At 42.6% G+C, this 12,593-nt stretch overlaps 2 protein-coding genes across 4 annotated transcripts; one reads left to right on the top strand and one right to left on the bottom strand.

Moving 5' to 3' along the window:
• Positions 1-76: 76 nt before the first annotated feature.
• On the top strand, positions 77-6,968 carry LOC129193750 (max-interacting protein 1-like). Of its 2 annotated transcripts, none has more exons than XM_054798335.1 (6): positions 77-1,585; positions 2,934-3,036; positions 3,173-3,202; positions 3,790-3,904; positions 4,730-4,904; positions 5,586-6,968. In XM_054798335.1, exons 1-6 carry the CDS (start codon positions 1,360-1,362, stop codon positions 5,750-5,752), a joined length of 816 nt encoding a protein of 271 aa, XP_054654310.1. In that variant the 5' UTR covers positions 77-1,359; the 3' UTR covers positions 5,753-6,968. The 2 variants fall into 2 exon arrangements, with proteins under 2 accessions (XP_054654310.1, XP_054654311.1); XM_054798336.1 differs by having other exon boundaries at positions 5,589-6,968.
• Positions 2,928-12,194, bottom strand: smndc1 (survival motor neuron domain containing 1). 2 transcript variants are annotated; one of them, XM_054798334.1, is made up of 6 exons: positions 12,036-12,194; positions 11,571-11,690; positions 10,178-10,320; positions 9,880-10,044; positions 9,608-9,761; positions 2,928-3,532 (listed from the first exon to the last, which is right to left on the bottom strand). In XM_054798334.1, exons 2-6 carry the CDS (start codon positions 11,688-11,690, stop codon positions 3,440-3,442), a joined length of 675 nt encoding a protein of 224 aa, XP_054654309.1. In that variant the 5' UTR covers positions 12,036-12,194; the 3' UTR covers positions 2,928-3,439. The 2 variants fall into 2 exon arrangements, with proteins under 2 accessions (XP_054654309.1, XP_054654308.1); XM_054798333.1 differs by lacking the exon at positions 2,928-3,532 and adding an exon at positions 7,982-8,502.
• Positions 12,195-12,593: the final 399 nt, after the last annotated feature.

The raw sequence follows: 12,593 nt of genomic DNA on the forward strand, positions 1-12,593 counted from the left end.
ATATATATGTGTGTATATATACATATACAGTATGTGTATATATACTGTATATGTAATATACACACACATACACACACAATATATATATAGTATATATAAAAATGTTAATTCTCCTAACAATACCTCTTTTTGCGTACTTCAGTCGACTTTTTTTACGATTACATTCTCTCATTCCGCTTCATCCTCATTAGGGTCGCGGGGGCATGCTGGAGCCTATCCCAGCTGACTTCGGGCGACAGGCGGGGTACACCCTGGACTGGTCGCCAGCCAATCGCAGGGCACATATAGACAAACAACCATTCACACTCACATTTATACCTATGGACAATTTAGAGTCTCCAATTAACCTAACATGTTTTTGGGAATGTGGGAGGAAGCCGGAGTACCCGGAGAAAACCCACGCGCACACGGGGAGAACATGCAAACTCCACACAGAAATGCCCAGGGGAGAATCGAACCCAGGTCTTCCCATCTCCAGGCTGTTCCTGTATTGGCCAACGTGCTAACCACTAGACCACCGTGCGGCCCATCTCATATTACGTGTTTCTAAAAATAAAAATAAAAAAAAACACTTTATACTAGTTACAATTCGACTTTTTGTGGCCATAATATTGTGTGCGACTTTTTTCTCGTAACATTACAGTTTATTTCTTTGAACTTTGCGACTTCTTTCCGTGTAACTTTATACGACTTTATTCTCGTCACCTTGACGACTTCTTTAAGAAATTCTTGAAGCAAGACTTTTTTGTACTGTAGCGACTGACCTTTTTCGTAATTAACGTAATATTACTTTTTTGTAATTACAAATTACATTACATTTGTCTTTCACTTTCACATATAAAAAAACGTTAATTCTCGTTACAATACCTCTTTTTGCATACTTCATCAATCTTTTTTTAATGACTACATTCTTGTTATGTTACAACGTTTTTCTGTATTTGAACATTGTATTCTATAGTGAAAAAAAACATACGGTATGTGGGCTAAGTTATAAGAGCTGCAGTGTTGATTAGACTTGACACTGCCGTGTGTTTAAAAAAAAAAAGACTGATCACGTGTTTTTTAAAGACCACTTGGCGCCGTGTGCAGCCATGATGACTCTCCATGGGAATAATAGTGTAATAATAATGTAAATGATGCTTTGTTACTCCTCCCTTGCAGCATTGATCATGAGGATGTGTTGTATGGCCCAGTTGACAATGGATGCAGCGTGCATGCGTTAGTGGGAGGGATTATCCACCAAGTAGGGCAAGTGGCTGAGGGCTAAGGACTGCAATTCCATCCAGCCTCAGTCAGTCATCCGCTCAGTGCACAGAGACACACGGGGAACAGGCTGCTTATTCATCCATATCAGGCAAAATGGTGAAGTATATGGGCCAGCAGGACGAGCTGAAAGCCGAGGAGTTCTCTGACGCCTCCATGGACCAGCAGGATTTGGGAGAGATGTCCGACTGCTCCCTGGGCGACGTGTTCCAGTGTTCCGCCAAATGCTCCGCCATGGAGCACATCGACACTTTTATGAAGAACGTGCAAGTGCTGCTGGATGCGGCGCATTACATCGAGAATGTGGAGAAGAACAGCGGAAGTAAGTCAAGACGTGCATGCAGCAGGGGTGCACGTCCCTCGTATGCATGGGGGTGGGTGGAGGGGCAGACAGACAACAATAGAGGCGACGACAGACGCGCACGGCAACACAACACAAGGCCACGGATGAGCTGTATGTCTAATTTCATCAGCTCCTGGGAGCAATATCCTCGCATGGAGGCTGTAAATGCACCAGGAGGCAACCCGGAAATGGGGCTAACATTTGGATATGAGCGTGCAAATGCATCGCTTTCTGCATTTGTGGCGATCGGACCCCACTTAAACTGCACTCTACTTGAGCTGCTGCGTACCAATTGCACGGGTTTTTAAATTAACATGCATATATACACATGAATTACCATATTATAGTGAAATATAACCTCAATCCTTCCTTATGAGACCACCCTCTTTAAGAAATCGCACATATTCAAATATTTAAATACACCACAAACCATTTTCTAACGTCAAATTTACTTTTTGTTTTTTTGGTTAAAAATACGCATTAAAAATATATACACGGACCAGCTGCGCTTCCTTGTATGTGCTATTCACATGGTTTCCACATGGAACAGATTGCGGCATTGTCATTGGTCCGCACCCATGTTCCCAGCGGTGCTAGCCAATCAGACGGGGGGTTGCATTTGACGTCACAATGTTACCGGAAGAAAGCTAAATTGGGACTTGTAGGTCTTTAGGCGGAGCTGCTATGGAGTGGGAAACGGAGGATATTAATGTCTAAAGTAAACATTTTTGGGTATGGACTCGTGTTTGACAGTCTAATTTGTACCTGAATTTTTACATTGGTTTAAATACTCATACTAAGTATACTTACTTAATATTTAGGTCACGACACAAATGCTAACCGTATCGAATAACAACTACAGAGGTAGAAATACAGTTTTATCAAACTGAACAGATCTCTATTGTTATTATTTTAATCTAAATAACACGAGCCCTTTCCCAATGCCAATTGTTTAATATTTTCAAGCTAAAAAAATTGCACCGGACAGCTGCTCTTCCGTGTGTGTTACGCTCATGGAGATTGCGACGTTTTCATTGGTCCGCACACATGTTCCCCGCGCAATTCGCCAATCAGACGTGAGGGACATCACGGCGTCTTGTAGGCCTTCACGTAGAGTAGTTTAAGAGTAAGAATGGGAGGATAAAAATATTAAAACATTTTTTGGGTGCTCGAAGTTGTATTTTATGACTGTAGTGTTCACAAGGAACATATTTATATGGACTACACATGCTTAATGTTCAGGTCACAACACAAATGCTAACCATGCAAACCCCATCTACAAGAAGGGTAAAACGTAATCGTCGTCTTTTTTTTTTTTTAATCACAGAGTGCGAGCATGGTTATGCTTCAGCCTACCCTTCCAGCCAGATGGCGCACCCACAGAAACAGCGTAAATTCAAGAACAGGAAACTGGACAATATTCACAATAGGTGAGTTAAACAGTGCAATTATTAACCAGCATTGTCGTTTTAAAGCACAGTCATGGTAATGACTTTGCATTCATAGACTGTTAAAGGTTTTATCGTCATATTAAAAATGTAATTTATACATTTGCAATCCCTGTAGGTCAGCCCACAATGAACTGGAGAAAAATAGGTGAGTAATACAAGCTTAAACGGGCCCTTTAGTTTACTTTTACTGCATGTTTTAGTTTAAATGGAAATATACTGTCAACGAGTTTATGTCACATTGTAATCATCAACACAAAATGTTATCTGTAACAGCTTGACAGCTTGTAAATTCACCTTTCACGGGGCGTATCCCTTAGCGATGTGTACCGGCCTCTGTAGTTAGTAGTGACGGTTCCTGGAGGACTTGCAGACATTTCCGCAGTCAGCAAATGTGAAGCGTCTGTTTCCAGACAACACAACTTCTTCCTGAAGCACAGCCACCCTCTGCTGCTGCTGCAGGACGACGCAGCCATTGCTAGGAGCAGATGACAAATGTCAGGATGCATTCATGCAAAAATGAAATGTTTGGTAAACAAAGCAAGCGGAGTTTAGGAGTTGGATGTTGCAGGAAGGTATTTAAGATCAAACGGCGGATAATAGATTACATCTTTACTTGACCTACTGGCACAGAGAGTATCTTTACAATATGTTTATTATTGCTTCATACAGATGGCCGTTTCAAATGTTGACCTAATTTGGCTGCACTTCCTGCTTGTGTGTCACCTCTGGCAGACGAGCACATCTCCGCCTTTGTTTGGAAAGGTTGAAGTCGCTCATTCCCCTGGGACCAGACTGCAGTCGGCACACCACACTGGGACTTCTTAACAAGGCCAAAGCACACATCAAGGTGTGGTAGTGGAAAACACTCAGCAACACCTGTAGCGTGACACACGGACATACTGTAAGGCTACTCTCCTGCAGGTGCCCCCCCCCCCCGCTGGATCTGGCGGGTCACTGATCGCTTGGCCCCAATGCAAGTGACTCATATTGTAGCAGGGGTGTCCAAACTTTTTCCACCGAGGGCCTCATACTGAAAAATGAAAGGATGCATGGGCCACTTTAGATATTTCAAGAAAAAAACACCTCAACTTTGTGATGTTGGTGAAAACGCCTGTTATTAGTATCAGTTACAGTCTTTGGCCTTTTTGCCCTATTTTGCTTTTTTTTTTAATTCTCCCAAATATTTCTACTTTCTTCTTAAATAATCTTTGTAAATTTTCTCCTTGTAATATTCTGAATTTATTCCCAGAATATTTAGACTTTATTCCAATAATAGAACTTTTTCCCCAACCTGATTTTCCAAAAATTATACATTTATTTTTTACTTACATTTTTTTAAATTTAATATTTAAACTCTGTTCCTAGAATGACACATGAAGCTAGATAAGCTATTTCACCTTTCAACAGCTATAATGTAATACAGGGGTCTTACGCCATAATATTATGAGGAAACATCACGTCATCTTAGCAGCGTAAAGTTGGAATATTGAAGAAAAAACATGTGCAGCCAGCATGCAGGAAGAGGAAACACACACACACACATTAGCGACAGGAAGTTACACAGAGACTAAAAGAAAAAGGTGCCTTTACTATGAAAGCGAGCGCCGTACACGAGAGCAGATAATTTGAACCTCCCTCACTCGCTCATGCATGCGTGTTCGTTCGTTGGCAGAAACTTGAAGAGGCGGACCGAAGGAGTCAGCACCAGCTGGACACTCTGGAGAGGGAGCAGCGGTACCTGCAGAGACAGCTGGCCCAGCTGCAGACCCTCGGGGACAGGGACCGGGTCCGCATGGACAGTCTGGCCTCGCCGATGGACTCTGATGAGCGCTCCGAGTCTGAAAGAGGTAGGAGCTTTGTACGCCGTCCGGACACTAGATTAGGAACACTCCAGGGAGACCCCATCCAACAGGTTTGCACAGATGATAATGCTCACTTTGGATTGGCACTGTCAGAGAGCTCCTGTCAAATAAATGATCTCTGACTAACTTTCTTGCTCCTGACATAAAGAGCATCTTTGATGAGTGTTTTTGCAACAGGTCCTTAAAAACAGCAGCGCACTCCAGTCCTATAGAGCAGTGGCCCCCAACCTGTTTGGACCCCTCAACCTTTTTATTTGGAATGTTTCCCAGTGGTTGGGGATCCCTGCTAGAGGATCTTTTGGATTTTTTGGCAGTAAGTCCTGAAAAACAGCAAAGCTCTCCTGTCATCGAAAGGATCTTTGACATGCATATTTTGTTTTTTTCCAGTACGTCTTTAAAAACAGCAGAGTGGTCCTGTTATGATATAAAGGATCTTTGACTAGTGTTTTTGCAGTAGGTCATTTAAAAACAGCAGAGCGCTCCTGTCACATTGAGGATCTTTGACTTGGCGGTTTCTTTTATTTGCAGTACATCCGTAGAAGCAGCAGAGTGGTCCTGTTATGATATAAAGGATCTTTGACTGGTGTTTTTGCAGTGAAGGGCTCCTGCCCCGTAGAGAGAGGGTGTTTTTGCAGTACTTTCTTAAGAAACACTTTGTTATTTCAGAAGATATCGAAGTGGACGTGGAGTGCACCGAGTTCTCCCACGGAGAAATGGACAGCGTGAGCAGCGGCGCCGCCAGCGACCTGGACGACCAGAGCAGCCGGCAGAGCTCAGCCAGCGATGAAGGATACTCCACCTGCAGCTTGCTCAAAGTGGCCTTCTCCGCTTGAGGTCAGCGACACTCACTGTGCTCTCCACCTCTCCAGCCGCACTCTTTTTATGGCTTTAACAATCACCAGCCTACAGCTACACACACACACACGACCCCCCCGCCTCCCCCACCTCTCCAACCTAAAATGTCCACCTACAAGAACCAGCCTTAAGCTCAACTCCAAACCTGAATGTCTGTTGTTGTCCTGCGACCAGCCGGAATCCAACACCACCTTCATTCAGTAGTCACCCAAAAATCAGGGGGCGGGGGGTAAAACTCCAAATCAAAAGTTGGTCCCTGGACAAACCAGCGAAACCCACAAACAATACCAGCTTGAAGCTCACCATGCGGCGTACGACTCCGCTACTTTTGCGCTTCTTCACCCTGGGAGGGGCTACCGTGTCTGCATTCCAAAATGTGTTTTGGGCAGGAGCCACAAGCATCAAAACCTACGTGGCGTCCCTCCCGTACGTCTTCTAACTTATTTAGCGTATTTATTTGTGTTGGACTTATTTAACTGTGCTGCAGCTTGAGTGGGAAACAAATGTTTGACACGACTCGGCGCCCCCTTTGAATGCATTCTCCCCGTGTTAGAGCGGAATAAGCTATCCACCACTTGTCCAAGCACAAGGCTAAAGCAATAACGCATCAGGTTTCTGTTCCAGTTCTGTCCGTCCAGCGTGGCTCACATTTTACTGATGAGTATGATGTCAAAAGGCAGGGAAGCAATGATTGTAAAGGATTTGAAGAAGCTACAGTGCACGTGTGTTGAATGTTGTCATGCGCTTTAAAAACATATCTGTAGCATGAACCAAACACTTTTTCATTTCTAATATCGTTCGTATGATCAGGAAACACTCGGCATTAGCTTGCCAGCATTATTGCATCGGATACGACATTTTACTTCTACTAGTGAATTCATCACCACCAAATTGTGTCTTATCGTGGGTGTATGACTCCTCTTGCACAAGTCCCTGCGCTCACCCGCTTCCCCTCAACCCCCCGCCCAACATGTTGGGAAATATGTAACAATGCACTATAGAATCACCGTGTTTGAGACTTCACATGGATTGAAAAAGAAGAAGAAAAAAAGCACAGGCTGATGTTTTTTAGTGCTTAATTAGGGATCTAATTAATGTGACTGTCAAAACGTGCTGCTGGTGCCCTGCTGATACTTTAAGGATCCTGATGACTCTCCCTGGAATCCTAATAAACCTCTTCCACCAAGACATCAACCGCTTGTGTGTTGTTCTCATGTTGCGTGCTTCTGTCAGCTCTGTTTAGACATCATTTCAACGCCAGAACACCTTCCAAAAATACAAGAAAAGCAGTGACTTACCCCCCGCCCAAATTGGTCCTGGTCCGCGTAGTTGCTGGGGTCTTTTAAGTAAAGAGTCTGGCTTCTCAAAAGTATTCGTTCAAAAGAGTCATACATTTGCATCACAATTCCTCAAAAAAATCAGACCTCACAAATTGCTCAGCGTTATGTTTGTCTCCCGCCGTGTTCCTGTGCCGCGGTAGCCCATCGCAGAAGAAGATGCGAGTGGAGAGAAGACAGGGCGCCGGGATACGGCAGGAGACAAATAGAACTAAAATGACCCAAAAACAAGACGGAACAACGTTCCTCGTCATGGAAATCCAACCAGAACTGGGCTCGTGGGACCAAGTGGGGGGGCAAGTCTCTGTTGATGCTGATAGGGGTGTCATACAACTTCATGTCAAAGAATCCTAACTACCCCTTTAAGAGAATTGTAGAATTGCAAAAATAAAATCTACAACAAGAAAGTTGAAATCCAAAAAACAAAGAACCTGTAATGTCAGGAGAATAAAGTCAAACTACTGTTATCAAGTATTTTAATATATAGTTAGAACTTGATGATCATTTCTGGAAAATTAGGTTGGGGGGAAAAAAGTCTATTATGGGAATGAAGTCCTATTATGAAAAGAAAATTGACAAAGATTATTTCAGAAGAAGGGTTAGAACTTACTTGGAAAATAAAAAATACAGCAAAAAGGGGAGGGGGGTTAAACAGTCATTCATAATGGGGGTTGTCAGCTATCTGAGATGAAATAAATACTCTTAGCAGGTCTACATGTGTTGCTTTACGAATATCAAAGTTGCATCCTTTCATTTTTCGCCGGAAAGTGTGTGGACACCCCCGCCAGAACTGGTTGTGTAAGCAGCTGCGAGCCTTCTGCGCCCCCTGGAGGAGCCGACAGTAACAGCAAGGCAGTAATAATGAGCAGGCAGTCGTTTATAAAAGGCAAAAAAAGGATCTTTTATTATTTTCCTGTTATAAACACAGAAATGAAAGCCATCAACACTGTTATTGATGTTCCTCCTCCTAAATAAAATACACACCGGTCCTCGGAAGTGTTGATCTGTGGAATTAGGGCACAAACTCCACAGCTTTGCTTAAGATCACTTCCTGCCACCTGATTCCTAACGTCACACCTGCACAACATGAAAACTACACGGACATTTCAAACGGTGTGCAAGTCATTCGTCTTTCACGTGACAAACTTGATCTTGTACACGCACAAAATGGAAAACACTATTTATTATACGGGCTGCACCGCTGAAAGGGTTAAGTGTATTTACAGGAGACACGGGATGGGCTGGGGTGGGGGTCACTGTGGCATTAAATGTCTGACGTTGTATTTGGATGTGTCGTTGTACTGAGTCATGGGTTTGTCTGCGATGCCGCACGTTCCCACCCCCACTTTGCCGTTCACGCTTTCTGGAGATGCAAATATGCTTCTCTTTACCTAGAAACAAAAACAAAAATATATATTATTATTCTTCTTCTTATTAGCAGCTGCCAAGACCTGCTGTAATTAATGACTAGGTCTCTAATTAGTACCCGCTCCAAACCGTCTGCATTAAAGGCAACCTCTTGACGGCATTTCTTTATTGAATTCACCCCACAAGATGACATCACCTGGCAGGGCGCTGATGTGAAACTGGTGTGTCACGCTTGCCGTACTCCACCTCTTTAGCGGGATTAACGCTGGCTGAGCAGTTTGTGCCTTGCTGCTACGATTACAACATTGGTTCTGTTGCTGCCGTGTTGTGCAATGTGTGGTCAGAGAGAGCTATAGTTTCCTTTCCACTAACTCATATGCTCCAAATGATTATTAAAGTTAGAGTTATGTAGAAGCTCTCTCCAATGGTTGCCTGCTTCCAATAACCACTCGGGGGAAAATTAGGAGCATTTCGGGTATCCACTCAACACGCACTTGCCTGGGTCGACCTACGCAATATCACAAGACATTACATACACGGTTGTCTTTAAAACAGTGGATATCGCAGCCACCACACTTGGCAGAAGTTAACTCCTGCTGCTGATGTGAGGAGGTTGGCATAGCCTGCAATAAAAGCCTGGTGTCTGGGCGATCGAGTCAGGTGCTTGTGTGTCTCACCCAACACGACAGTAACATCACTGACACCTTGTGACCAGTGTACAATACTACACGTCATGGCAACATGACGGAATGCATCTTATGAATGCCTAATACTGGTATTTTAGTGCATTTATCCATTTTGATGCTTGAAAATGCTTCATTTAGGCAACAAAAAAAGCTTAAATGTGCATATTTTGGACTAATAGCAGGCCACATCCAACCAGGAAACAGTATGATTTATTCATTCTTTTTTGAAAAAACATGATAGAGTGAAGCCGTGAAATGGTGAGGGATTACTGTACACTGGAACGTCTAATAACAATAATAATAATAATAATAATAATAATAATAGCTACAGTAGTTATAATAGTAGCAGCATGCATTTGTAAAAAAAAAAAAAAAAAATGCCTTACCCCGTAGATGCCTGCGTGTCTATGGAAAAAATATAATAAAATCTCCAGGATCTCACCTGTCCTTTCTTGTTCTTTGAGTAGGCTTTGTTGTTGAACTGTTGCCACTTGGACTTTTGGTCCTCTCGCTCCTGCTCCAGTTCCTTCATCCTCTGTACCTTCTTCTGGGCTTTCTTCTTCTTGTATTCTCGCTGCTCGGCTATCTGCTCCTTCCTGCGGCAACAAGACGACGGGGTCAAACCTCACAAAACAAGCTGCCGAGTGCACAACGCGAAGCACGGATCATTTCACCCTCGAGAGAATGGACTGAAGTAGATATATTTGGTTCTACCTGGACTTGGACTTTAAACCAAGCAGGTCGTCATCCAGGTGCCCCCCGTCCTCTCGCGACTTGAGGTTCTGCAGAGGGATCACTTCGGCGTTGCCGTAGCTGGTGAAGGTGACGGCCGCCGTGCTGTTTTCGTGGTCCACCTCCTCAATCTCGGCGTCGTACACCCTGCAAAAGAACCACGTCTGTAAGCAGGTGAGTACCATTCAAAGACCTCCATCATTCAGGATGTGGATGATAAACAGGGTACATCGAAATCAGAGCAACAATGGCATGGGTTCATGATCCAGGCGACACTCACTGTCCGTCCTGACTCCACACGGCCAAACACTTGTCCCCCACTTTCCAGATGTGCTTGGCGGGTGCCGGCGGAGCGCCGTTTGTGCTGGGAGTGGCTTCAGCGGGCTGTGAGGCCAGGAGGTCTTTTGTCAAGTCAATGACTTCCTGGGAAGAAAAAAAGACATTAAATTAGGTGTCCAAACTTCTCCTATCGAGGGCCAAATAGTGAGAAATGAACGGATGCAACATGGATATTTTGTGAAGATATGCTAAGAAATGATATATATTTCATCTCAGCTTTGTGATATCGGTGAATTATTATTATTAGTCTGAACTTCAGTCTTTGCTCTTTTTCCTCCCATTTTTGCTGTTTTCTCCACAAATTCCACGGATTTCAACTTTCTTAAAGAATCTTGGTAACTTTTCTTGTAATATTTTGACTTTCTTCCCATAATATTTGGACTTTTACTCCGATAATTCTATAACTTTTTCCCCCACCTATAAGTTACTTTAATTTCATTTTCTTTCTCATAATATGACAACTTTTAAAAAATAACAGTTTCTTTAATACTTCAGCGCTATGCTACTGAAACAACTTTATTTTTCCTCATAACAGTGCAAGTTTATTCTTCAAAATTGCATCTTTTCTTCTTCTTCAACTTTTTCTCCTAATATTTTTACTTTATTCTCCGAACATTATAATTTTCCGTAAACTTTTAAAAAAATTACATGACGGTGTTTTGTTGTTTTTCATAATATTGTGACTACAAAATAACATAATATATAAAAAATATACATGTACACACTATAATGATATTAAATAATTATACAAAATACTAGATACTAGATAGAATGGTTGTTTGTCTATATGTGCCCTGCGACAGTCCAGGGTGTACCCCACCTGTCGCCTGAAGTCAGCTGGGATAAGCTCCAGCATGCCCCCGTGACCCTAAAGAGGAGAAGCGGTATAGAAAATAGATGGATAAACTAGATAATAAATATAACATTTAACTTTCCTCATAATTTTACATTATGCTTATTTCTTAAATGACCTTTTCTCATGAGATTACAACTTTTGTCCATTAATATTTTGACTTAATTCTTGTAAAATTACTAGTGCTTTTCCCATTTTTTTAATGATTTTATTTATTTTTTTTGTTTTATTGTTAAATTATATTTTTAGAATGTGCTGCGGGCCGCACTTTCGACACCCCTGCATTAAATAAATGGAACTCAGATTATCACGTATGCTGGGGACAACGCCTCATTCTGGGTGATAAAATGACACAATCACTAATTGTGGAAATATTTATGAGGATGAAATAAAGTAGTTAAAAGGTGACCGCTGGGCTTATTTATACTCCACAACGAATGCTGCCTTTGTGAATATGCGTGCCGTTGATGCAAACACATACCTGCAAGTCTTTCTGTAGTTTGCGGAGGTCGTCATTATCTGGATCAGTGGACAAGGCGACTTCAACTTGCTGGAGCTGAGCTTTGTAGCTGCCGAGCTGTTTCACCAAGTCCTCCGACATCTGTGCGTAATGTCATCAACACGTTAGCAGGATTGCTATGCTATGTGCACTTAGCTACGCGCATTAGCACACGGACGGGGACGAATATATATGTAACTGAGGAGCGAATTAACACGGTGGATTCAGTTCACACCAACACATAAACCGCACAAGAGGCTCAAATTGGAATAAAAACTCGGATAAAACGTTTCATTTCTCCGCGCGATAAACAAGCTGTTACTGCTAGCTTGAGTCAGTTAGCATCAACGATCGGCCTTCGTATCGCATTAAGCTAATGCTAACAAGTTATCGGGCCGAGAACAGGCGAAAATACACCAAAAAGACACAAATACATCTTTAACTTACCTTTATATGAACGCACCAGAGGGATAAAGGCTGTAAACATTCAACTCCTTCGTCTACAACTGGCCAAACACAACCACTCACCCTAAAAGAACAACAGTGGTAAGACGTCGTACTTCCGGCACAAGTAAGCAAAATCTCGCGATAACACAGCAGATCTCGACTGAGCTCTAGGACGTCTCCAGCGGCCATGATAGAAATAGCCTCTTCAGTGTGATTTTTGTTAAACAAGTTTGGAGAAATATATGTTAAATATTCATTGTCACAAACAATATGGAGTAGTTGGTCATTAAGGAAATAGATTCCTACACTTTTTCAAGCCAAGAGACGTCCATACAAGAGGGAATTGGTGCCAGCAGCAGGTAGGCCTCATAATATAATTTCATTTTGTGACACCAGGACACTTTAACAACTCAAATCTGACACTGATAAGAAACTTGAAAAACCCTGAAAATATGTCAGCTTTGCTGCATAACCTCCAGCACAAAAGCTTATGAAAGAGATTATGCCCAATTTTGACAGGGAATGTTAAAAGCCCTCCATCACAATGAGAGGTGTTTC

The sequence above is a fragment of the Dunckerocampus dactyliophorus genome, chromosome 14 (assembly GCF_027744805.1).
Source record: "Dunckerocampus dactyliophorus isolate RoL2022-P2 chromosome 14, RoL_Ddac_1.1, whole genome shotgun sequence".
NCBI lineage: Eukaryota > Metazoa > Chordata > Actinopteri > Syngnathiformes > Syngnathidae > Dunckerocampus > Dunckerocampus dactyliophorus.

What these genes read in the sequence shown, in the direction of transcription:
- LOC129193750 (XM_054798335.1), top strand. Translation starts at nt 1,360, where the DNA reads ATGGTGAAGTATATGGGCCAGCAGGACGAGCTGAAAGCCGAGGAGTTC. An exon ending in CTGGACAATATTCACAATAG is followed by an intron (nt 3,037 to 3,172) that starts GTGAGTTAAACA and finishes CAATCCCTGTAG; the next exon opens with GTCAGCCCACAATGAACTGG. An exon ending in GCGCTCCGAGTCTGAAAGAG is followed by an intron (nt 4,905 to 5,585) that starts GTAGGAGCTTTG and finishes TTGTTATTTCAG; the next exon opens with AAGATATCGAAGTGGACGTG.
- smndc1 (XM_054798333.1), bottom strand. Translation starts at nt 11,690, where the DNA reads ATGTCGGAGGACTTGGTGAAACAGCTCGGCAGCTACAAAGCTCAGCTC. An exon ending in AACTACAGAAAGACTTGCAG is followed by an intron (nt 10,321 to 11,570) that starts GTATGTGTTTGC and finishes TTTTCTTCCCAG; the next exon opens with GAAGTCATTGACTTGACAAA. An exon ending in GTGTGGAGTCAGGACGGACA is followed by an intron (nt 10,045 to 10,177) that starts GTGAGTGTCGCC and finishes GTTCTTTTGCAG; the next exon opens with GGTGTACGACGCCGAGATTG.